Genomic DNA, 26,412 nt, shown 5'->3' on the forward strand with positions numbered 1-26,412 from the left:
TTGGCTTCTAGGCAGTGTGAGAAGCCAGGAGGAGAAACTGAAATTAGTCTGGACAATAATTTTTAAAAAACCACACATTTTTATTGATTTCAGAGAGGGAGAGAGAGATAGAAACATCAATGATGAGAGAGAATCATTGATTGGCTGCCTCCTGCATACCCCACCCTGGGGATCGAGCCTGCAACCCGGGCATATGCCCTGACCAGAAATTGAATGTGACCTCCTGGTTCATAGGTCAATGCTCAACCACTGAGCAACACCAGCTGGGCGAGTCTGGACAATAATTTAAACTACTATCTCCCTTGTGAACAAGAGAAGCTGAGAACTCTATGTTTAATGAAAAAAAAAATTTGCATTCCTTAATATGGATATAGGCTGTACCTTCTAGTAACAATGATAGGGTACAAGAACCATGTACAAAATCAATAGCTTCCCTGTCTACCAGCAATGACCAATTTAAAACTATATTGGAGAAGAAAACATCCATTCACAATTGCAGCAAAATTTTACAATACCTCATAATAAATCTATGATGGTTTACTTACTGAAGGATATAAGAGAGAACTTAAATAAATGGAAAGATAAACATTTTCCTTTAAAGAAATTCAATATTTTAAGAAATTCCTATTAGAGAATTCAATATTGTAAATTCAGTATTATAAATATATCAATTTTCCTCAACTTTATCTAGAAATCAAATGCTATGCCAGGCAATATCATAGTAAGAATACCAGTATGTAAGAATATAAAAAATTGACTCTGATATATGAAAAATTTCAAACACACAAAAAAGTAGCACAATGAAAAAACAAGAAACCATTACCTGGATTAAATAATTCTTAATACTTTGCCATAGTTGCCTCATAGATAGATAGAATGAGATATAGAGTATATATTTACTGAACCATTTGAAAGTGTTACACTCTAACACTTTATCAATAAATTCTTTAGTATGTATTTTCCTAGATGTATTAGTCAGCTTGGGCTGCTATAACAAAATGGGTGGTTTAAACAAGATATTTATTTCTCACAGTTCTGAAGGCTGGGAAGTCCAAGATCAAGGTGCTGGGTGATTTGATTCCTGATGAGAACTCTTTTCCTGACTTGTAGACAGCTGCCTTCAAACTGTGTCCTCACATGGCAGAGAGAGAGAGCTACCTCTGTCTTCCTCTTCTTATAAAGGAGCTATTCACAACATGAGGGCTGCATCCTCATTGCCTCATCTAAACGTAATTACCTCCCAAAGGCCCCACGCAAACACCATCACAATTGGTGGGTTAGGACTTGAACATATGAATGTGGGGGGAAGACAGTTCAGCCCACAGCACTAGAATAAGGCTATTCTCCTACATACCCACTTTATTATTATTACCATACTAGAGGCCCGGTGCACAAAAATTTGTGCACTGGCGGGGGGGGGGGGGGGGGGGGTTCCCTCAGCCCGGCCTGTGCCCTCTTGCAGTCTGGGACCCCTCAGGAGATAACGACCTGCTGGCTTAGGCCTGCTCCTGGGTGGCAGAGGGCAGGCCCAATCCCTAGGTGCAGCCCCTGGTCGGGCTCAGAGCAGGGCTGATTGGGGAGTTGGGGCGCCGCCCCATCATGCACAGAGCAGGGCGGATCGGGAGGTTGCAATGCCACCCTCAGTCACGCTCAGGGTGGGGCCAATTGGGGGGTTGGGGCACCGCCCCCTGTCACACTCAAGGCAGGGTCGATGGGGAGGTTGCAGCGCCACCCCCTGCCACGCACAGAGCAGGGCCGATCAGGGGGTTGAGGAGCTCCCCCCTGTCATGCAAGAGCAGGGCCCATCAGGGGGTTGGGGAGCTCCCCCCTGTCACGCACAGAGTAGGGCCGATAGGGGAGTTAGGGCACCGCCCCCTGTCACACACAGAGCAGGGCGGATCAGGGGGTTGGGGCGCCGCCCTCTATCACCCACAGAGCAGGGCCGATCAGGGGGCTGGGGCGCCGCCACTGTCACACTCAGGGCAGGGCCAATGGGGAGGTTATGGCTCTACCCCATCACACACAGAGCAGGGCCCATCAGGGGGTTTGGGCGCTGCCCCCTGTCACGCTGATCCTGGTGCTAGGAGGCATATTACCCTTTTACTATATAGGATAGAGGCCTGGGGGCTGGCTGATTTGCCCTGAAGGGTGTCCTGGATCAGGGTGGGGGTCCCCACTGGGGTGCCTGGCCAGCCTGGATGAGGGGATGATGGCTGTTTGCAGCTGATCACACACCCTTCAGGGTGGGGGTCCCCACTGAGGTGCCTGGCCAGTCTGGGTGAGGGGCTGAGGGCTGCTTTCAGGCTGACTGAAGCTCCCAACCACTCCTTTTTTATCTCTTTTTTTATTTTATTCTGGGCCAGCTTTAGCTCTGGCTCTAGCTCTGAGGCTTAGTATCTGGTTTGTTTGCCGTTCTATAATCGAAACAATGTATAACTTCAGCTCTGAGATCCCGGCTGGCTGAAAGCTGGTTTCTACATTTGCAACATAGTACATAGTTGCTTAGAGTTGCAACTCAGAGGCTGGGCAAGTTAGGTGGGGAAGTTGCAGTCTGCAGTCTGCAGTCCCTGGAGCAAGCAAGCCTCATGTTCGCTTCCAGCTGCCTGGCTGCCGGCCGCCATCTTGGCTGACAGTTAATTTGCATAAGGATATGCTGATTAGCCAATGGGAAGGGTAGTGGTCGTACGCCAATTACCATGTTTCTCTTTTATTAGTGTAGATTTCCCTAATATCACCTGATGCCCAGTCCATATGTAAATGTCTGCACTTGTCCTAAATATGTTGTTTATAGCTCATTTGTTCAGACCAGAGATTGGCTATTGCATTTGGTTGTTATGCCCCTAATGGCTCTTTTCATTTACCACAGGTCCCCTCATCCACTGGACCCCAGTTTTTCCCAACACAGTTACTCATTGAAGAGACAGAATTTTTAGAAAGCCCCACATTCAGGATTTGTTATATTTGTTTCCTCATTAGTCACTTAACTTATTCCTCTACTTGCTAGATTGCATCTAAACTAAAGTCAGCTCTCAAGACTTTATTAGATTCAGGGTAAACATTTTTGTCTGTAATATTTTCTTGGTGATGCTGTGTTCATCAGGAGGTACATAATCCTTTGGCTCATTCTTTAGTGAAGCAAAGTTTGAAGTCTGGTTTAAGGTGGTGATAACCATATAATAAAAATATGTTTGGCTTTCTCCTCCCGCTGCACAAGATACCAAAAGGAAAGAAAGCTAAGGGGAAGAAGGTAGTGCCGGCCCCTGCAATTGAGAAGAAGCAGGAGGCCAAGAAAGTGGTAAATTCCGTTTGAGGATTTGGCATTGGATAGGACATCCAGCCCCAAAGGGACCTCACTCTCTTTGTCAAAAGGCCCCACTATGTTAGGTTGCAGTGGTCAAGGGCTATCTGTATATAAAAGGCTAATGTGCTAAATGTCCATCCGGGTAATAACGTCAGGTAGCAATGCCTGGCCCCCTCTACCTAGCAACTAGCCTCCTTGGAGTTTCTTCAGCCCAGGAACACAACTTGCTTTATAGACAGGTGCAAACATTTTACACTGTAACCAAATGTCCCTGAAGCGTTTTCCCGTCTCATCTTATTTGATCCTCACAGAAGTCCTGTAGTAGGTAGATAGGAGATTTGGTGCAATCCCATTTTCTTTTCATTAGCCAGAAAACAGAGATTTAGAAAGCTTAGAAACTTGACCCAACTGAAAAGAATAAGAAATGGTGGACCTTCAAAATGACTTCAGGTTTTCTCACTGTACAGAATACAGTCAAACACTGCTGCAGTTAAATATTTTACCCTTTGTCCTCCCTGCGTGACCTACAATAATAATCTGCTTCATGTTGGTATTTACTGCTGTGTTGCTGACAATTACCTGAAAGAGAAGTTGGGGTGCTTCACTGGGCTGGAAAAAGTTTAGCTAAATCAGAAAGTACGTCTAATTAAGCAAGTTCATTCTTTATCTATAAAAGCCCAAGTTGACTCACACATGAGTGATACATATAAAGCTCTTGCTGGTGCCAATTGCACGCGTGTGTTTCAACCATCATTGTAGATCGTAAATTTGGTTGACACTTCTATTATAAAGAAAGGGCGAATAGCGATATTAAGATATTTCTTCTAATTAATTTCCTTTCAATGTGCACGAATTCCTGCACTGGGCCACTAGTTCTTTATAAGTGTCTGAAAGTGCCTCCTGCTTTTAACCAGTTCACCCAGGCCTTAGACCACCAAACAGCTACTCAACTACTGAAGCTGACCCACAAGTACAGACTGGAAACAAAGCAAGAGAAGAAGCAGAAGTTGTAGGCCCGGGCTGAGAATAAAGCTGCTGGCAAAGGGGTTGTCCCCACCAAAGGGCCACCTGTTCTTCAAGCAGGGGTTAACATTGTTACCACCCTGGTGGAGAACAAGAAGGTTCAGCTGGTAGTGATTGACACAATGTGGATCCCATTGAGCTGATGGTCTTCCTTCCTGCCCTGTGCTCTAAGCTGGGAGCTCCCTACTGCATTATCACGGGAAGGGGGAGGCCAGGCTGGGCGTCTAGTCCACAGGAAGACCTGCACCACCATCACTGTAAGTTGGAAGACAAAGGAACTCTGGTTAAGCTGGTGGACGCTATCTGGACCAATTACAACAACAGATATAGTGAGATCTGCCACCATTGGGGATCTGAGGTCCAAAGTCAGTGGCTCGCATTGCTGAGCTGGAAAAGGCTAAAGACCTGGCCACCAAGCTGGGCTAAGTGTACACTGTTGAGTTTTCTCTACATAAAAGTAATAAAAATACTCCTTAAAAAAAAAAGTATCTTTGGAGCCCTGGACTGGTTTGGCTCAGTGGCTAGAGTGTCCACCCTCGGACTGAAGGGTCCTGGGCTCAATTCCGGTCAAGGGCACGTACCTTAGTTGTAGGTTCCCTGGGCCTGGTTGCAGTGTGTGTGTAGGAGGCAACCAGTTGATGTGTCTCTCTCACATCGATGTTTCTTTCTGTCTCTCCCTCTCCCTTCTACTCTCTAAAAAAATCAATGGAAAAATATCCTTGGGTGAGGAGTGAAAAATAAATAAATAGAAATCCAATATCTTTGGAAAAGAAAAACAGTAAGGAGGAACTTATCCCACTTGGACACCAAACCATACTATAAAGCTAAATAGAGTGCATAAATACAGACAAAAAGATTGATATAGAAATAGACTAGAATCAGGCCACGGTATATGAGAACTGTACATATAAAATATAGCCTTTCAAATTAATGGGGAAAAGATGGGTTATATAATTAAAATGTGTTGGGACTAAATAGATCCTTATTTTTCTTATGTCCTTCACATAAATTCCAGGTGAATTAAAGAGCTAACTATAACACCTCTAAAAGAAATAGAAGCAAATAAAGAACTATTTTAAAATATTGGGATGGGAAAAATAAGATACAACACTTAGAAGAAGCCCTAGAAATTGATAAAATTGATTTGACATTAAAACTTTTATAGCAACATGAATAGAATAATGTGACAGAGAATATGTAAATAGGTAATACCAGCAAAGGTTCAAGGGGCTGGAATCCATGATGTATAAACAACTACCACTTAGCTAAATAAATAAATAAGCAAAGAACATGAATAAGAAATTCTTAGAAAACACACTTCAAACATCTGATGAGCACCTGTGCTCTGCTTCGCTAGTGATCAGGGAAATGCAATAGAAATAATGAGATATCATTTTTTATCTCAAACTTAAAAGTACTGATTATATATCCAATGATTTCAAGAGCGTGGGGAAACACGTACCAACAAATACTGTTCGTTCTATCCAAATTAAAAAAATGAATACCCTTTGATCCATCAATTCCATCTCCCATAGATATTCATTGAGCATGGTTTGTAATAGCATTCCCACTCCCCCAAGACCACCTCAGTGTCCATCCACAGGAAAATAAATTATGGAAAACATACAAGGAAAATCTGTGAGCCGCAGAACTAAGTGGCTATAAGGGCTGACAAGGAAAGTGTTCTAGATGCAGTATTAAATGAAAACAACGGTGCATAGAGCAATATGCATAGCAAGAACCAATTTATTTATTTTTAATCTTATCTAAATGCAGCCTGTTAAAGGTGGTTATCTATGGGAGCAGGATTGAGGTGGGGAGTGAAGGTGAGAACTTTTATATTTATTATATACTTCTGCCTTTTATTTAAAATAAAATATACAGTCACAGGTTTAGATATTTGGTCATTTGGGATAAAATGAAAGAGAAAGAAAAATTCCTTACTCAAGAATCTTGGAAAAACAAAAGAATCTTTAAGGTAAAAAGCCACTATCACAAAACAGGACCTAGATTTCTGAAGCTAATCAGGAGGATGAGCACAACAAGCAATCTTGGTAGAAGTGTTTAGCCAAGGACAGCATGAATGTGCTGATCTCTATGTATCTCTCTCCATTTCTCCCAGATTACTACATTCTGTTCCAATGACATACTGAATATCTGACAGCAAGTCAAATGCATGGCAGCATTTCTCAAAAGGTAAACGAGAGAAAGAGTTCTGTACTGCTTATTCAGTCCTGTGCCTACGGCTTTGGGGTGAAAGCATTCTCAGTCGTTCTTTGATCACAAGTCTCAAAATAACTAGAATGTTCACCCCCTCCCCACCCATTCTATTGTTACTAGTTTATTTTTTTGTGGGGGAGGAAGTGTACAAAACCAAAGAATCAAATTAACATGAGGAATATTGTGTGTTTCTTTTAAATGTATTTTATTGATTTTTTACAGAGAGGAAGGGAGAGGGATAGAGAGTTAAAAATATCGATGAGAGAGAAACATTGATCAGCTGCCTCATGCACACCCCTACTGGGGATGTACCTGCAACCAAGATACATGCCCTTGACCAGAATCGAACCTGGGACCCTTCAGTCCCCAGGCTGACGCTCTATCCATTGAGCCAAACTGGTCAGGGCAGGAATATTGTTTTTAAAGTCCACAGTTATAGGGTTTGGTCTGAGGTCCAAAAAATTTAATAACAACACATGACATTTACACAACTGTAGAGGTTATTCAATTTCAAAAACCCACCTGCAAGAAGAGATCCCTTTAAACTCTGTTCTCAACCTGTGGAGAATGGTGCTGGACCCAAGAAAGAGCCATAGGTTTTCAAACCAAACTCACTGCAGGACCTGACTTAAGGACCTGACCTGTCAATGAGGGATTCCGCACCTGTAATGAGAATAACCTCTCATGTGGTTTGTGTGAAGCCCCAGTACCGTGCCCAGCATGTGAGGGGACCCAATAAATACCCATTTTCTTCCTTGTTAGGGTGTTTGGCCCGTGCATGACACGGGCTGTGAAAGAATTCACAACTAAGAGAAGAGATAGAAGCAGAGAGAAAGTTTATTTTACCTTCCACTAAGGCAGCGGTTCTCAACCTGTGGGTCGCGACCCCTTTGGCGGTCGAATTACCCTTTCACAGGGGTCGCCTAAGACCATCCTGCATATCAGATATTTACATTACGATTCATAACAGTAGCAACATTACAGTTATGAAGTAGCAACGAAAATAATTTTATGGTTGGGGGTAATATCATGAGGAACTGTTTTAAAGGGCCAGAAAGTTGAGAACCACTGCACTAAGGGAAATGGACAGTGTGTTGCTAATCAATACAAAGGCAAGAAATAAACTGCGGCCTGCTCTTGGCTGCTGTTGCTAGAAGGGAGGGGGACTTTGGGGCTGGAGTTGAGCAGACATCAGGGGGGTAGTCTTTGGAAAGGTTTGTTTGCTTTCTTTAGTCCAAGCAGATGTCCTAGGGAGGTGTCTTTATCAGCATCTTCACAAGCCAGTAAAACATTCTTAGAGCGAAAGTTACAAAGAGTTCAAAAGCAGCTTGGGTTTGAAAGGGAGGGAGTAGAGCCCTTCTACTAACTGGAAACTTTCCTGCCCCATTTCCCCAGCCATTAAATCCTTAGGGAGGATAGAGATGCAGGAATGTAGCCTTGAAAGTATCTTATCTTGTCTTGCAGTTTGAACAGAGGGACTGTGTGAATCAGAGGAGCTAACAGTCTTAGGGTTGAATTACCAGGTGCTTCTCATAAATTGTGGAAAACTAACTACAACAAAGAAAAAGAAAGGCATTTTTTTCTGTCCTTACATTCTCTTCACAATTCTAAGAGATTTTCAGTCTTAGAGTCAGGAACATGGGAATTTCATCTTAATGCTGAGATTACCAGAATATCCAATGAAACACAACCACTTTTTCTAAATGTGCTAGAGAAGATTTTAGTGTCCATTTTCCCGTATGCCTGCCACCTAATCCCTCTAGTTTTTATCGAATTTTGACCTTAAACAAATTATCTTCACATAATTAAAGGTGTAATCCAGCCCTGCCAGTGTGGCTCAGTTGGTTGGAGTGTTGTCCTGTGCACCGAAAGGTCATGGGTTTGATTCCTGGTCTGGTTTGATTCTGGGTCGGGAGGCAGCTGATTGATGTATCTCACATTGATGTCTCTCTCTCTCCCTCTCCCTCTCTCTCTCCCTCTCCCCTCTGCCCTCTCCCTCTCTGGAATCAATAAAATAAAATAAAAATTTAAAGAAAAAAAGCTGTAATCCATTGATTCTAAAATTTATATTACCATCTGAAACTTAAAAACAAGACAAAACATTTTCATTGATTTCAGAGAGGAAGGGGGAGGGAGGGAGGAAGAGAGAGAGAGAGAGAGAGAAAGAGAAGCATCAATGATGAGAGAGAATCATTGATTGGCTGCTTCCTGCATGCCCCACACTGGGGATCAAGCCTGAAACCTGGGCATGTGCCCTGACCGGACTCAAACCGTGACCTCCTGACTCAAGATTTATGCTCCATTATTGAGCCACACCAGCCAGGCACCATGTGAAACTTTAGCATCATGTATCTATTGACCAGTTTCTACAAATCTCAGGGTAAGATTTCAAATTTTCAGAATATGATTTATCTGAAATATACATTTAAGAAAATGCTCCGTAACTATTTTACCTAGAACTCCTCCTGTCCTTTTGTTGCTTTTCAGTGTGCTGTCCACAGTGTTGAGGATCACAACCAGATGCATCTGTCTCTGAGCTCAGACAAAAACAACTTAGAATCCTGAAGTGTTTAGGGTCTCACCCCAGCCCTGCCACTGCCACTGACTGGGCCCCAGGTCCTCACTGTGAAAGGACAGCCAAGGCTCTTCCAAGCTCTAAATTTCTATGATCAATGGTCAAACAATGAACAGCAAACTCACCAACCAACCATGCAAAGTACATTTCCTGTGGCCAAATTCTCAGCTAAGAGGTCACTTTTTTAAATAATATATTTTATTGATTTTTTACAGAGAGGAAGGGAGAGGGACAGAGAGTTAGAAATATCGATGAGAGAGAAACATCGATCAGCTGCCTCCTGCACACGCCCCACTGGGCATGTGCCCGCAACCAAGGCCCATGCCCCTGACTAGAATCGAACCTGGGACCCTTGCATCTCCATGTCGATGCTCCATTCACTGAGCCAAATCGGTTAGGGCAGGTCACTTTTTTTGAAGTGTGGGAAGACACCAATTGTTCAAGGAAAGTGCCGCAACAAAACAAGTATCTGTAAGAAATAATACTTTTAGCCACTATGTAAACATGATTTAAGGACAAAATATAAATAGGGTTGCAAACTTTAATATGTATACTTGGCACAGTGGTTCTCAACCTTCTGGCCCTTTAAATACAGTTCCTCATGTTGTGACCCAACCATAAAATTATTTTCGTTGCTATTTCATAACTGTAATGTTGCTACTGTTATGAATCGTAATGTAAATATCTGATATGCAGGATGGTCTTAGGCGACCCCTGTGAAAGGGTCGTTCGACCACCAAAGGGGTCGAGACCCACAGGTTGAGAACTGCTGACTTAGCACATGGACTTCCTTTTCCCAAGAATGGAAGATCTTTCTGCATGAAGTGTAATCATGTACTTTTTCTCTTGATAATGTTATACTAACAAAACCGTAAAGGTATATATTTGTAAAGTGTAAAAATGCTTATAATATAATTATCTGTATTTAGAATTTTCCTTTTATTGAAAACATTTTGTTAGGGTTTCTAGCCCAAACACTATAGCTGAAGGTGAAAGAAAAGCAAATTGATATAAGTGAACTTCTCGGCACTTTAGTTTGAGTTTGACATTTAGGTCAGTCAGTCTCCAATAAGTAGAATGTCATTCTAGGGAGCCAAGAGGACTACTCCCATGTAGTAATTACTCAGAACAAGACCCCTTTCCTCCTCAGTTAGCAGTGCTTAAAGTAAAGGCCTTCAACAATAGAAGCCAAATAGCCCATCCGGGAGGAAACTATTAAAATTTGCATTCCTGAGAGGATTCCTGGGGGACTGACTTAATTCACCTTCCTCTTCCAGAAGCTGGCAGTGATTGTGGAACCGCAGGGTAAAATTAGGACTGTGCTGGCCAAAAATTAGGAATAGTTTGCAAGGTAATTTTGGCTGTGAAATGTAAAGACTGTCCTCCAATCTTCTCACCCTTTTAGGTGCTATCATGGAAATGTTTAAAGGCCCTGCCAAATGACAGTTTTGGTTAAGTTCCAGAAAGATCAGGCATTATTTCAATCCAAAAGAAAAACAAAGGGATCTGACTACAGTTTGCAAGATAAAAGTTCAAGGATTAAATCCGCCACTTGCTTCAATACTTCAATAATTTGACTTGTAGACACCTTAGGTAAGAAGAACATAGTAACTGGTCTAAAAAATTACTGAGTTAATCCAGGTACTGGATTCTGAGATGAGGAACTAAGTAAGAGGTGTCTCCACTGTAGTTTTATCCACTCCTTAAGGAGCCCTTGCTTGTTCTTTATATATAAAATAAATTGATTGATTTTTTAAAAGAGTGAGAGGGACAGCGATTTGTTGTTCCGTCCATTTGTGCATTCATTGGTGGATTTTTCCAGTGCCCTGACCAGGGACCCAACCACAACCTGGGTGTATCCAGGACCTGTGACCAACTGGAGCAACTGGCCAGGGCTGCTTGTCCTTTTTGAATGCAATGCGAGGTCGGTAAGAAGCACAACGGACAAACAGTCGGTGAGTTCTGAAACCAAATCTACCTTAAGTCTATGTAGTGGGGACAACTTCATCATTCCAAGCCAGAAGCCATGGCTGAAGTCCTCCCTCCAGTCGGTGCGACTACAAGGAAAACCGAGAACTTAAAAAAAAACACACGTGCCAAAGGACTGGAGTTACTAGGACGGGGCTATATAAAGCTTCGGGGACTCACTAAGAAGTTGGGAACTGGGGTCTAGGCCCTCGGGGAGCACAGAAGAAACAGTAAAGTTGGGGCGCGGGCAGTGTCGCCCCGCACTTTTATCTTTGATTGGCGGAACCACTCAGACTTTTCTTTATGGCGTCACCAGGTACCTGCCTGTAGAAAGGTCCCCTCTCTGTGACATCACGCCTCCCTGACCAATGAAAGGCCTCAGTCGGCGGCCGAGGAGGGTTGTGGGCCCTTTTTTGTGAATGAAGCTCCACGGAACAGCCCTCCTGGGGTCCCCGGGCATCGGGGACTGCCCTCCGCGCGCCCCTCCGCAGAGGCGTCCACGGCGGGCGGGCGCAGGTCCCCGAGGCAGTTCCAGCCGCCCGCGCAGCTCCTGCGCCTCTGCCCAGCCCGCGGGCTGCGGGCACCTGGGGGCGGGAGGGGGGGCGCCGGCAGGGGCTGCGGCACGGGTCCCGCGGAGGCTGCAGAAGGGAGAGGGGCAGGCACGGGGGGCCTGGCCCCTCCTCCTGTACGGCCGCCTCCTGCCGGGCTCGGCGGGCACCCGTCTTTCCCGCAGCGCCGCTCTGCCCCCAGTGCCCCGAGAGTCCACGCGCGTGGCTGGCAGGGGCCTCCGTGGGCGAGCGGGCGAGCGGGACCATGGTGGTGGCCCCCTGAGGGGCCGCGGCCGCCTCCATGAAGCGGAAGAACGAGAGGCAGCTGAGCTGGGCCCCCGACCCCCCCTGCTCCAGGCGCAGCTCGTCCTCCCTGGGAGCGAAGAAGAGCCGCAGCTCCGCGTCGCGGGAACAGCGTCACGTGGACCAGCGGGACGACCTGTACCTGAACATCTCCGGTGAGCCTGCCGACGGATGCGTGGCGAGGCGCCCGTCCGGGACGCTCGGCACCCTGCGCGGGGGTCCCAGCCCACCCGCCCCCCCATCCCCACCCCCACCCAAGCCCCAGCCGCCACACTCCCTCCAGGAGCTTGGCGCCCAGGGAGTGCCCCTCCTGGTTGCGGTCCGTGTGTGGTGAGCTGTAACTTGATCTGTTTGACTCCCTCCTGCCCAGCAAGGTGGGCCGAGGTCACCTTTCTAAACGGCTGGCAGCAGCTCGGCACCGCGGGCTTTTTCTAAGGTCGGATTGATGCCACCTCCTGGGGTTCCCTGCCGGACCCTGAACCTCCGTGTGGCCCCAGAGGATTCCCCGGACGCGCAGAACATGCCCTCAGGGGAGCTGTTTGGGTGCCGTGGGCCAAACCTCTGCTGCTGGCTAGGAAATGGAGCCCCGCCTGGCTGGCGAGCCGGCCCTCCCTGCGCCCCGGTCCTCCCCCCGCCCGGGTCCTCCCCCCCCCCCCCCCCCCCCCCCCCCGCCCCGGTCCTCCGTGCACGCCCCCTCCCTGGCGCAGGCACGCGGTCGTTCCCCTCCGGGGCTTCAAGAAACAACATGTCACGTGGATGGCATTTGAACCGGTCAGCGTGCTGAATGCACTGAGTTGTCACTTGTGAGCAATCGCATCCAGACACAGCAGGTAGAAAAACAGCCCGCGGATAGCTGTTTTATTATTAGTGCTGATTCTACTGTTCTCGAAAGCTAATACATCGATTTTGGTAGCTGCTGGGTTTGCCAGGATTGACACCGAAGCTTGTGAAGGCGTCACATGCTATGGTGGGTGCGGAAACACGGTAAACACAGCCATCCACATGAGGGGATTGCAGTCTGTTTAATGCGGTGTGGAATGTGTAAACCCTGGCATGCCTGGGGTTTTTATAAACTGTGGCCGCCCTTAGCCATTGGGGCACCAGGTGAGCTGGAGAGGTCAGAAAATTAGTTTTAAAAGTGTTCAAACACAGAAACGTAGAAATTATATTCTAGGACTAGGTTGATGGACAGTTGGAAACTAAGGTTCTTTTTTTTTTTTAAAAAAAGGAAGGTTTGTCATTGTTGGTGGGTGGCCCCTGGGAACAGAGGGGTGAGGAGGAAGTGGTTACCTTAAGTCCCTGCCCCCTGCTGATACCTGCCTGGTCCAAGGGAGAGCAATCCAGTGTAGGAGGGGAAGCCTGCTGGTCCTCCCAATGGTGTACACTCTGGAGATGGCCCCGTGAGGAGGGCGGGAGTGGAGGACCCACACATTCCTTATGCCTATGTTCTTTAAACCTCTTCAAAGGAACTTTGTTTACTAGCATTTAATTTTAGGGCAAGTATTGCACTTACATGGTACAGAACTCTTACTTCTAAAGGTACACGGGATTATGTAGTGAAAAGTTGGTCTCAGCCACGGGTATCCTTCCCCAGAGATAATGCATGTTCCTAGTTTCTTGTGACTCCTTCCAGAAAGACTGTGTACATACACGGATATTCTCTCCCATACCCAGGCATGGTAGGGTACAAATCTTGTTTTGCACGTTGTTCTTCACACTATTTCTTAGCAGACTGATTGTTATGCTTCATTGCTCTTAATTACTGCTTAGGTCAAAGTCGATATGGTTTTAAAACCTAAAACCATGAAAAAGGATATGGGGATTTAAATGTATATATGTTTATAGCTTGTTTAGACAGCTCCCTACTGCTGAACATTTAGGTTGGCTCCAATCAAAAAGGAAGTTTGTTTTTTTAAAAAATACATTTTATTGATTTCAGAGAAGGAGGGAGAGGGAGAGAGAGAAACATCAATGATGAGCCTCAGGCTCCGCCTCTGGGATCAAGCCCCCAACTTGGGCATATTCCCTGACCAGGAATTGAACTGTGGTCGATGTTCAACCACTGAGCCACACTGGTCAGGCAAAAGGAAGTTTTTTACAACAAAGTCATGGGGGTAAATATTCCTCCTCCTTCATTGAGAAAAAAATGCAATCTGGCTTTCCTGAGACAGTGACCAATGAATTAACATGCCTTCAGAAAATATCACAAGCAGCACATTGAGGAAAGAGCTGGTGCAGCGTGTAAAATCAAAATGCTGTTACTTGGCTTCCAAGCCCAGATGAATGGAAGGTTCCAGCCTCAGTGTAAGATCACTCCAGGGAAGTAGGAGTCAACCTTCCCTGCGGTTTCTCCAGGTGTTCCTTAGTGACAGCCTTGGCTTCCTGGGAAAAAATGATACTAAATCAGTCTGTTTTGGTGTGATATACAAGACAAAATGAAGTGACGTGGGGTGCGGTGTGTGGACTACTTTTTTTTTTTATTCGGCTTGTAAAATAAGGCCTCATTCTCAGCAAATGGCAGTCTGGTCCCATTCTTGCCTACTTGTTTTCCTCACTGTTTCCTGAACTTAAAAAGCAATGCCTGCACATTTTTAGAGTCAAACATTGCCGGAGGAGGTATATAGATACAGTTAGCCTCTCTCCCGGGTACTACTTTCTTTCCCTTCTATGCATATGTGAGTTTCTACAAATTGTGCCATAACAGATAGAGCAGTCCTGTTTTTAATGCCTGCATGATATTGCATTGTGTGGCTAAGGTGTGATTTATTTAACGATAATAAATAAATGGTTACCTTGGGGGTTTTCCAGCCCTACTGCAAATGGCTATGATAGCATCAGTGTGTTTACCCAGCTGTGAGTATCTGTAGAGTAAAATAGAGTGAAGAGGCTGGTCAAAGTACATATAGGTTTATTCATTCATCAGTGTCCTTTGTTGGCGATTATGAAGAACGCTGCTATAAACATTCATGTGTAAGTTTTTGCGTGGACATATGTTCTCAGTTCCTTTGGGTGTATACCTAGGAGGGAAATTGCTGAATCGCATGGTTACTCCATGTTTAATTTTTTGACCAACTACCAGTTGTACCACCAGTATTCCCCCCAGCTATGTGCCAATTACTCCACATTCTTGCCAGCACTTACAAGATTGTGATGATTTTTTTCCTATTGAGGTTGGCTTGTAAAGATTAATGCACATTATCACTTCTGCCCTTAAATACTTTAACTTTTTCTTTTTTTACTTTAGCCGTCATTTTTATCGCAGCCTATTTTATCAGTAAGTGGAAGTCCCATTGGTTCCAGGACAGTTCATTTGTGGACATTCAGTATAGGATGCTTAATGCCTATTTTGTTCCTGTAGTTCTTTGTTCTGGGTCACTGCTGTTCAGGGTCCGGCCAGCCACTTGGTTACACTGGGCTAAAATTTTTACTCTTACCAGGAGCAGACTGATGGGGGTTATTCTGACCCTGACCCCATCAAGATGCTATTGACCATTCACTGAGTCCTTGCCACGTGCAGTGGGATGGGTTTTTACCTGAGCTGTATTCCTGTTGCAGTTCCAGTGCACCGTGTGCAAGAAAGATGCTAAGTACAGTGTAAGCTGCTGAGTAAAGCTATGATCGGAATTCATTGTTACCAGTCAAGGGAGCTGGAGGAAGAAGGCGAGTGAGGAGGCTTTTCAGTTGAATTTGGAATAGATAATTCAAGATGGGAGAAATACCAAAGGAAAAAATCTTGGGCACAGTCAGGATTTTTATTTTATTATGAACCTTCTTGTGGCCACAAGTCTTAACCTTTTCGATCTCTATATTCATGTCCCTTAAATGGGGCTCTCCATGAATGACAGAGTTAGTTCTCCTTTCCTCTTTATTAATATAGGAAAAGAATTTTAAAGATTATAGCACTGTGTAATCTGTTTGATAATTTATAGGATTGATTGTTGGTACAGAACCTCAATTTATTTTACTTTCTTGTTCTTTAAATTCTTGACGAGTAAAGGAAGTTTATAATAACTACTAGCTAAAAAGATTCTTGGTGGTTTGTCTTAGATTTAAAAAAAAAGATTTTTTCTTCAGTGTCTGCCATGATATTCTACCTTTTAAAGAGTAACTGTAAATCATTTTATTGGAGAAGCTCTAATCGAGGTTACGATTGTCATTTGTAAGAACTGATTAGTGGTGTCTTGGATACTCATCAAATTTAATTAAACAATACAATACCCCCTTCCCATTTTTTAGGATTTAAAAAAAAATCACTAGGCATCATTAGATGGGGAAAATTATTCATTAATTTAAGAAATGTTTATTGCATGCTCACTATGTAAAATAGTCATGCATGTTCATTATTTGCAGTGATGAAAGTATATTTTCTTGCTGGAAAAGGAATGCTGTTACCTGGTGCACTGTTTCAAGAGGAAGTAAATTCATTTTTCTTCACAAGTTTCATGTAGTAGATTATTGAGTTTCAATAACTGAAGCTCATCAAAGTATGTACTATTCATTTTTTCTTCTTGCTTATTCTATAAGAAGGAAGAAAATTATACTTTTAAATTTGTGCATAATGTGAATTCATTTCCTTGATTTATGTGCTTCATTCTTCAAAATCTTTACTTCTGATGGTGTCATGTTATCTACTTTAAATATAACTCCTCAGGCATTCCAACAGTACACACAAGAACCTAACAGTTTAAATGTTTCTGCTTCAATGGACATAAAGGGGTTGGACATATAGATGAGGAAGGGAAGTGGATTAACTGGCTTATAAAATGGTACTAATCCCAGCAGTTGCCAGTCAGTGTAAACTCTAACTTCTCTGTGCCTTGGAATGGGAGTGAATTTCTCCAGTTCCTGCTGGGGTTAGGGAGGACTGGGATGAAACCACTTTGTGGATTTTTAGGATGGAATGACAGCTCTTGCAAGTTTCTGAGATAGTCTCTGGGGATTTCTGAGTTGATGAGACAGATGTTTTGTTTTTTGAAAGAATTTCAGGTGATCATCTAGAAATATCACAACTATTCACTCACTTTTCCCTCTGAAGAAGCCAAGACCAGAGATAAGTAATTTTGGCTAAATCGATGGGAAATAAATTTATGACTTTCATTCTTTCCGACAGATAAAGCTGTTTCACAGAGTTGTACATAAATGGTTTGTTGAACATCTACTAGTTAGTCCTGTGCTACTTAGGCTAGTAGTGTCATAGTAGATGCTGCAAAAGTAGTATTTGTAAAGTTGAATTTAGAGAGATGAGTAATTAACATCGGGAATTTGGAGAAATGAGCAAACTAAGTACACAATTCAGGGCCTGCAGAGCTCGTGCTGTTTTCCAAATTGGCTGTCATCACAGCCAAGATTTTCCTGATATTTCATTCATTCAACAAATATGAATGAATACTCAGCCAGGTTTTTTTTCCCCTGAAGTGCTAAAAATAGGATCACTGCTGGAGATAGTCCCTGCTGTCTTGGAGCTTGTTTCACGTGTTAAGTGAGGGAAAAACTTGGAGGGCCTGAGGGAGAAGCAATGTACAGAGGAGCCATACCGTGTTTGAAATCACGGGGGAGGGAACACTTGGATGGGTAGAGCTTAGGCAGAGCTAATTCTCGTGGATAGGCATGAGGAGACCAGGGTAAGCTCGTGTCTGCCCACACGGGGATTGAACAGAGCTGGATTATTAATAGCCTTTGGAGCTGCGATTTCCCCATCTGTTTAAAAAGGGCGCAGAGTTGTAGGGAGGATGAAGGGAAGGCGCTGCATGTTGAGTGACTGGCCTGGTGCTTGCTGACAGCCAGGGCGCCATCGATCTCCTTAGCATTCCAAGTGCCAGGACAGGGCCGGAAGGGCAGGCTGGGACCGTCACTGCTGGAAGTTTGTAGCTCAGAAGTAGTAGATATTTCCCCATAAGTTACTTGCACAGAAGGTTCCGTGAAACAGCGGAGAAAATGCAGTGTCCCTTGCTCTGCTTCTGAGCGTGCTCTTCGTGGCCCCAACGGAGGCTGGCTCAGTATTTGTCCGCAGCAGAGGAGGTGTGGCACAGAGGAAGATCAATCCCAGGCCATTCCTTCATGTCTGAAGCTATTGTTACATATTTATATTATACTAAAGAGTTTGTATGTTGCCTGGTATTAAACTGCTGCTAAGCTTATTGGGGGTCTTCGCAAAGATGCAAAGGCCTCATGGGAAAGCATCAGGTAGAAGGTTATAGAAAGTAAATATATTAAATTATTTACCGAGAGTATAAATGTTTTAAGAGTGGTTCACGTAAAGCATGACTGTGCTCTAGTACATCCGTTTTAAGAGAGTTATTACACAGATCCAAAGGTTTATAATGGTGGTGCATGTTACTGGCAGATGGCACTTTCTTGTTGCGGGGGGGAGCACGGGGGTAAAATAAATTTCCTTTCAAAAGGCCTTTCCATACTTAATGTGTAGCATAGAGGCCCAATGTATTTAAGATGTGTGGGTATTGTACATAAATAAGAACTTAAATCTCTAAATCTATTATTTTTATTATATTGGGGAAAATAATTTTAGTAGCCAGTATTTTGTTTTCCTTCCTAGCTAAGGAATGTTTTTAATCTTAGTAAATCCTTTCAGATCCTTCACATTAAAAATGTTTTTATAATTATCTGTAAGTTGAAATGAAATTTCGCATGACTAGAGTGGTTTATCTGAATATTTCAAGGCTATTCCTCATTTAGTATAGGCACCTTTACGATTGAGGTAAGTAGGTGCAGGGGTTGTTGGCAGAAGTGGAGAGATTGTATTAGAGAGTGTGTTGGTTCAGCAGGAGATAACGAATCTTCCACAATTGTTCTTTACATGATTTGGTTTTTAGCTTCTGGAGTTACTCAATTTCTAGAAGTGCTGACTTCTGTATTAGGCAGGGATTACCTTTGTAAACATTTTTCAAGATAAAATTGATTTTAACATCTTAAATACAAGGATATTGAACTGGAATGTGTACGTCTCATCTAGATTCTGGAGTTTATATGGAAGTTTTACGCCCTTCTCTCTCTCTCTCTTTTTTTTTCTATAGCTCTTCATGGATACTGCACCAAAAAAGGTATTCAGATCATTGACTCTACTTTGCAGTTCTTTCTGACGAATTTTAAACATAGATTTAATCTGTTAGTTGTGATTCTTGGTTTTGTCCCTTCCTGTTTGCTTGTCTTAAATTTAGTCGGAGATACGGAGTCAGTGTTTATAACTGTAGAGTAGCCTTTGTATGTTTATGACTCAAGTTGAAATTTGTCTTTATATGAAAAGATTTGTTGGTTTCTGTGTCCAAATATTGCTGAAAGTAGTTTCTATAATATTTTATTGGGTCATTTATGAATGCTATGTTTCAGATGGTGGATATTTTGGTAATACTAAATTTTTTGTATTTTAACTGAATCTCACTTTTGTAGGCTTTTGATGAAAGGCTATTTATAATGAGTTGTTATAATAGCTATTCTTGATTTCCCTCCTCCCCCGGCTTACTTAGTTATTTCTAGGCATTTCTTTGCTTAATGGAGAGGCTTATGTCTTATTTACTGTGTTTGGCAGGAGGGAAATGTCATGAAATGCCAACCTGAACTTTGGGAACAGGAAAGCTCTTTTATATTCTATTTTTCTAAAGAATTTTAAAAAGTATTCTGATTCTCTTTGATATTCAAGTTCCTCAAATAAGGCCAGAGCAAATCTGAATGGCCCCATATATACATGTTTTCCCCTCTAATTTTAAAAAGGATTTCTTACTTTATTTTCTTGGTCTTTATTCAGCTCCTTTGATTCTTAGTATAATTTATATTCTGGAAGAACGGTTCTCTTAGAAGGCTTTATTCACCAGTCAGTTCAGAGATTGAGTCTCATTGTCTTTGAGTCTGAAAAGCTGAGAAGTTAGGCTGGGTAAATTCACTCTAATTGTGTAATATCACATATTGAATTCATTTTTCCGGGAATTCACTTTTATACCATTAAAATTTGGTTGGCAGTGTACTTTTCACAAAAGAAAAACATCTTGTTCCTGATGTCAATGGGGTTTGTTGTTCCTTCAAGTTCTAATTTGAAAGTAAGATTACTTTCTTGGCACTGCTGCTTAATTGATGACATTGATCTTTGTATACCCAAACCATAATGCTATAATATCATTACAGATTCTGAATTCTATAAGGCCCTCTATTTTAGGACCATCATAGCTGAATCATTCTCTGCATTTTGCTCATTCATACCCATTTACATTTGTATAAATCGTGCTATGGAATTAATTAGTGTACTCATTCAACAAATATTTATTGAGCAACTAACTACTTTGAGCAAGGGGTTGAGGATGGAAGAAGGGGATGCAAGGAGTTAAAACAACCTGCTTCTTATCCTTGAAAGATTGAGAAGGAATAGACTCTAAGTCATCATCTCAGTGAAGACAGGCAATGAAGGAATCAGTCATTATGTAGTTTTTTTCTCTTCTTCATTGAAATAGTGTTGGTTTGAGAGAACTTTGTGATGGAAATGTCACTCGATAATTACTACACAAAGTCAATTATATTTCCCAATATGTAGTGTCTTTCTTGTGTTTGTGTGTGTGTGTGTGTTAACCTTTAACGGAAACTAGGGTAAAAAGCTTTATTTTGGTATGTAACTAATTATACACACACACGCACGCATGCATATAGTTAACATACTAAAATCCCTGTCTCTATTAAAACAGTCAAAGTGAAAGGTCTACATTTCAATTAATTTTATATCTCCAATTTGAATCTCAAAGTATTCCAGAGGATATAATTAAAAATGAGATACCTTATTTATTCTTAAGAATACATTATTTATTGGTAAGAAGTATTACAGAACACATTATAAGCTAAGTATTGCTTCTTAAATTAAAGGCACTAAAGATGAAGATTGTGAAATATTTTAAGGGGTAGATTTGGTGTTTGTGACTTGACTAAAAAGCATTCTGATTTTCACTTTTCTTATGGGTGCTGAGGGAGAATTGCTTTGACAGGAATGTATAACAGAATGAATATTGTGGTGTTACATTTTGGGAGCCGTTCTCAGTGTGCTCTTGGAATTTGTATTGTAATCCTGTCATTGGAGAGCTTGTTGGAAGCTCCTGATACCTGAAATGGGAGCACTGTAACATGCATCTAGCTAGCAAACAACCGCAATTGGATTTTAACTCCACTGTTAATAGTATATTCTAATTTTAAACTGTTGTGACTGAAAGGGTGAGACGCACAACTTCACTCAGGATATGTTTGAGTGCATTTTATAGTCTTGTCTGTCCTTAAGTGGCTGCTGCCAGCCCAGCAGGAGAGATTTCAGACTTGCCCCGATCTCTGGGCAGTGACACAGCACTCAGACCCGGTGACTGTGTCTACGTCTAATCCATGGCCGTGTCGCACAGAGGGGCTTATCTGTGAATGTCACGGACACTCCATAATGGATGCTCTGAATGATGAGATCTTTGGAAAGGAGACTTGAGCTATAATTTTAAAAGCTTCTTAGATTTTCCTCTGGAACCAGCAGGAACTGGTTTTGATCACTGTAACACACAAGTCTGCTTCTCCTTCCTGCTGACAGCACCATTGCCCCCAGCTGTGCTGTGTGTGTGTATGTGTGTGTGTGTGTGTGTGTGTGTGTGTGTGTATGTTGGGGACCAGGGGTTGGGGGGGCGGTGATTGCTGGGATTGGGGATAGACTTTACCCCAGCATAGGGGAAATATCCTTTTCATATCCCCGAGATCTGTCTCACAGTGGTCTTCTTACATTCTGCCAGTAACAAGCATCAAGACATGGCAACCTGAATTAATTAACAATTTTGCTCCAAAAGTAGAAAATATTTAATGAAATCTGCCTTATTCAGAAGAGCAGGGAAAGAGGGATCCATATTAAATAATCCTTTATCTCTTACAGTGATGGTGAACCTTTTGAGCTTGGTGTGTCAGCATTTTGAAAAACCCTAACTTAACTCTGGTGCCGTGTCACATATAGAATTTTTTTGATATTTGCAACCATAGTAAAACAAAGACTTATATTTTTGATATTTATTTTATATATTTAAATGCCATTTAACAAAGAAAAATCAACCAAAAAAATGAGTTCGTGTGTCACCTCTGATACGCGTGTCATAGGTTCGCCATCACTGATCTATTAGGATGTATTCAGACTATTTTGATCAAATAAATTTATTAATTACATTTTAAATTTATTAATTTTAGACATGGGGGGGAGAGAGAGAAAGAGAGAGAGAGAGAGATTGACTTGTTGTTCCACTTATTTATGCATTCATTGGTTGATTCTTGTATGTGTCCTGACCAGGATTAAACCTACAACCTTGGCCTTTCAGGATAAAGCTCTAACTAACTGAGCTACCCAGGAAGGACCTAATCAAATAAATTTTTAGAGGTTAAATTTGGGGATTCAGAAGATAACCATTTCCAGGCACAGTGTGAAAGGAATTTTTTTTCCCCTTAATGTAACACCTTGGGGAATTTTCAAAATAAAAAATTGGGATATTGTAAATGTTAAGCAATAAACTTGAACTTTTTAAAAAATTATTTTAAAATTATATCATAAAACAAAGATTCTAATACAGAGATTTATGAATTAGATTACTAAGTTTTGTTGTTTTATGCCACAAGAGCAATTTTATGTGTTCCCGTGACATAACCCATATAACATAACCCTATACAGTTCTGCTTTGTTGTAATTGTATTGTCTTCAAAATATTTTACTAAGAATAAGTAGGCATACATGAAACTGCAGTCAATGTTTTGTTTTGGGTTCTCCCAGAACACACAGAGTCAAGGGTTCCAACGCAACTTCAAGCCTCTTGAACAACGCTGGCAGCAGCAGCGCCTGATCCCATGCTGTCAGAAATCACGTGTAACTTTTGACTCCATAAAACTCAGTTGTCCCCTGGTACCCATGGGAATTGGTTCAGGATCCTCTTGGATACCAAATTCCACGGATGCTTAAGTCCCCTACATGAAATGCCCGGGACCAGTGCATACAGTGGGCCCTGCATCTCCAGATTCCCAACCAGATTGAAAACAGCGCAGGTTGTTATTGAAAAAACCCCTTGTAAGCGGACCCACGCAGTGCAAACCTGTGTTGTTTAAGGGACAACTGTACTTTTTTTGGGAGATGATCCCGGGAAGCTGTCAGAGGGGAGCTGGGAAATGGGAGGATCAGGAAGGACAGGCTATAGATGGCTCACTGAAGCCACTGCTCCTGTGGTAGCTGGAGTCTAATCCCACAGGGGAAATCGGGAGCCGGTAGAGAACAAATGAGGGTGCAGAGGGTGAGTGATCATTTTGAAGTGCTGTGAGGGTGACCAAAGTGGACTTCGTAGCCAGAAGAAGCCCTGAAAGTGATGGTGCAATGGCAAGTGTGCCTAAAGGGGGAAGCTGTGGGTGGAGCGCCTGCAGCCACCTACAGGACTGATTTGGTCCCAGGTGCTCTCGGTGCTATTGTAAGTTTTTAGTGAGTTAGCACACACTCGACCATTATCCTGAGTTGAGTGTGTCATTGTCTCGATGTTGTGTCCTGGTGGAGCACTTAAAAAATTAATTCATTTTTAAAAATAGATATGTTTTTATTGACTTCAGAGAGAGGAAGGGGGGAGGGAGAGATACAGAAACGTCAGTTATGAGAGACAATCATTGATCGGCTGCCTCCTGCACGCCCCACCCTGGGGATCGAGCCTGCAACATGGGCACGTGCCCTGACTGGGAACCCAACCAGTGACCTACTGGTTCATAGGTTCACGCTCAATCACAGGCCAGGCCTCGTTGGGGCATTTTGATAGCACCTGTGAGAAAAGGGAGAAGAGGAATGCAGGCCACAGGGTGGGTTTGCTAGAACTACTGAGAGTACTAAGCTGGAAGTTTACACCTCAGCTTAATGAGGCACTTGCAAGAAATTGCTTATCGGAGTAGATTAAGATCAGTGTGCAATTAAGGATAGTTGGAAGTGCTTCGATTTTTATGAAAAGTTTGAGAAACATCACTGTAGCTTGGAGGTTTGACTAAACAATTGTTGATTAGCATCTAGAAGAATTAGGGGCAGAGATAATCCTGACTTCAGTGAATGTGAAGCGACTGGCACAGCTGGGCCCTTGCCAGTGCAGAATGCCAGGCCTGGATCTCCATGGAGACTGCTGATTCTGTGCAAGTTCCAGTGCCAGGAACTCCTCACCCCCAGCTAATGGAGTTTGTGCCAGCGTGTGAAGTCAATCACCTTATGTCATTTACTTCTAATAAGGCCAGATAACAAATGTTAGGTACCCTGGGGAATGTTTCAAGGTAAATAAACCTAATGAGTAAATGGCTCAGGAGTTTATAATCTCTATACCATATGTCTGTCTGAAGTATTGCACAGATACAAAGTTGGGAAATCGCAGTTTACAATATGTGGTGTAAGTGCTGTCTTCTTACCTGTCTGGGTGCTTTCCTCCGGTTACAGCCCTGCACAGTCCCTTTTCATTTTTCTTTGGAAATAATAATTCCGCCCACTATTCTCAGTGAGGGGAAATGTTATACTGCTAGTCTTGTGAGGTGGAATTTAACAAGGCTGAAGCTTTCACATGGGATCAAGATTCAACAACAAAAGCCTTGACTTTAGAAGCATTAGAAAAAGTTTTTCTTCATTTTCTTGAATATCAGTGGGCAACTTGAAACACTTACCTGAAAAAGTGGTGCTGGTGATCTCTCCTGCCCCTTAATCACGTTCCATGTTTTTGAGGTGTATTCATGATTCTGGCTTCACCACACATTGGTTATGGGTCCATGCAAGCCCCTTCATTAGGCTTTCTGTGTTACTGAAATATGGCTCACTGAACAACACTCTGTGTGTACAGATGTATGTGTATTCGTATCCTCATGCAGATTACAGCACATTATTCCCACTGTTTCTGCACCTGGCCTTTCTTTTCTTTTCTTTTCTTTTTTTACTGTTCTTATGTTGCTGGCACAGAATTGGAACAAAGTTGGAACAAAAGGAGCTGGAGGAACCTAATGGACGATGCTTTCAAGCTGCTCTAGGTTGAGATGCGATGGTACCAGCCGCTGGGTAGTCAGTATCTGCTGGATGCTAAGGCCCAGTCTCACCTTCATTTCCCAATAAACCTTCTCAGACACACAGGTTTTAGTTTTTAAAAAGACAGCACAAAAAGAAAATAAAAAATGATTAGTTATTCTACTAGCAAGGATGTTTTTCCTGCATCTTTAGACTTGGTCGTAATACCCTCCCCCTTCCATCCCAGCAGCTTAAAACAAACATTTAAATCTTGTTTCTGTGTCACATCCACTGTGGGGCAGCAGGGAACTCAGCTTATTGTAATTGCTTGGGGACCTAGGCTGACAGCACCCTGCGCCAGAACGGAAAGGGTGCTGTGGAGGGTCTTGAATCAGCATTAAACATCGTTTACTAGTATACTCAGCTCATTGGCCAGAATTAATCACAGGGTCCTACCCAACTGCAGAGGGACTGGAATGTGCCTGTTAGGGAAGGAGTCAGAAATATTTGGTGAACAACTTCAATAACTACATTTAGACTTTCAGATTGCTCAGTACATCTATATATATATATAAAAAGCCAGCGATCGGAATGACCAGTCGCTATGACGCCCACTGTGGCCAGTGAACCAGCCCAATGGGGGGGAAGGGCCTGGCCGGCCAACCTCCTACATCTCTGCCCCTGATGGGCCTGGCCTCTCTCACCCCGGATTGGCCTGCAGCCCCTCCCCTCCCGGCCGGCCCCGCCCCTGATTGCCCCCCCCCCCCATCCCAATAGGGGGCGGGGCTGGCCGGCCAACCTCCTGCCTGGCCCCATCCCAGGTCAGCCTCCCCACCCCTATCAGGGGCAGGGTCGGTCAGTCAACTGCCTGCGGCCCCACCCCCAATGGGCCCCCACCACCTCAATAGGCCTGCAGCCCCTCCCCCCAGGCAGCTCTGCCCCCAATCAGCCCCCCCACTCTGATCAGGGGCGGGTCCGGCTGGCCCACCACCCACAGCCCCTCCCCATAGCCAGTCCTGCCAGCCAATCACCCTCGGCCCCTCCCCCCAGCTGGCCCAGCCCTGATCTGCCCAATTCGGGCAGGCTGGCCAACCTCCTGCCGTCTCCTCTTCCCAACAGGTCCCTCCCTGATCCGCCCCGATTGGAGCTGGGCTGGCAGGACCCCACCTATGCACAAATTCGTGCACTGGGCTTCTAGTATTTATATACACAGACAACTCTAAGATGTTTTTACATCAACAAGAGAAACACTGTAAATACAAATATCATTGCTTTTTTCCACCTCATGTTACAGTGGAATCTTTCCTGGTCATAAGTATGTGTCTAAATATATAATAAGTACTTCAAAGAAAGTACTGCCAATTATAGCTGTAAGTCATGGGTTTTAAGATACAACCTAATTTCAGAGATGTTCAAATAATGAAAAAATTTACATCTTAAATTGATGGAATATATAATATCTTGGAGGTCTTTAAGTTTT

At 43.3% G+C, this 26,412-nt stretch overlaps 1 protein-coding gene and 1 pseudogene across 7 annotated transcripts in view; both read left to right on the forward strand.

Moving 5' to 3' along the window:
- The first annotated feature begins 3,184 nt into the window (after nucleotides 1–3,184).
- On the forward strand, nucleotides 3,185–4,750 carry LOC138998923 (large ribosomal subunit protein eL8 pseudogene; annotated as a pseudogene).
- A 6,990-nt stretch (nucleotides 4,751–11,740) lies between these two features.
- Nucleotides 11,741–26,412, forward strand: part of CDC14B (cell division cycle 14B) — a 95,668-nt gene continuing 80,996 nt past the window's right edge. For 3 of the 7 annotated variants that reach the window (XM_070400878.1, XM_070400880.1, XM_070400883.1), the window contains exon 1: nucleotides 11,741–12,093. In XM_070400878.1, the coding sequence (XP_070256979.1) occupies nucleotides 11,937–12,093 (157 nt within the window). In that variant the 5' untranslated portion in view covers nucleotides 11,741–11,936. The remainder of the gene's footprint in view (nucleotides 12,094–26,412) is intronic. The other 4 variants (XM_070400884.1, XM_070400881.1, XM_070400882.1 and 1 more) reach the window with 2 other exon arrangements.

This window comes from Myotis yumanensis, unplaced genomic scaffold (genome assembly GCF_028538775.1).
Source record: "Myotis yumanensis isolate MYYU_CA2020_CCGP unplaced genomic scaffold, mMyoYum1.0.hap1 SCAF_21, whole genome shotgun sequence".
NCBI classification, from domain to species: domain Eukaryota; kingdom Metazoa; phylum Chordata; class Mammalia; order Chiroptera; family Vespertilionidae; genus Myotis; species Myotis yumanensis.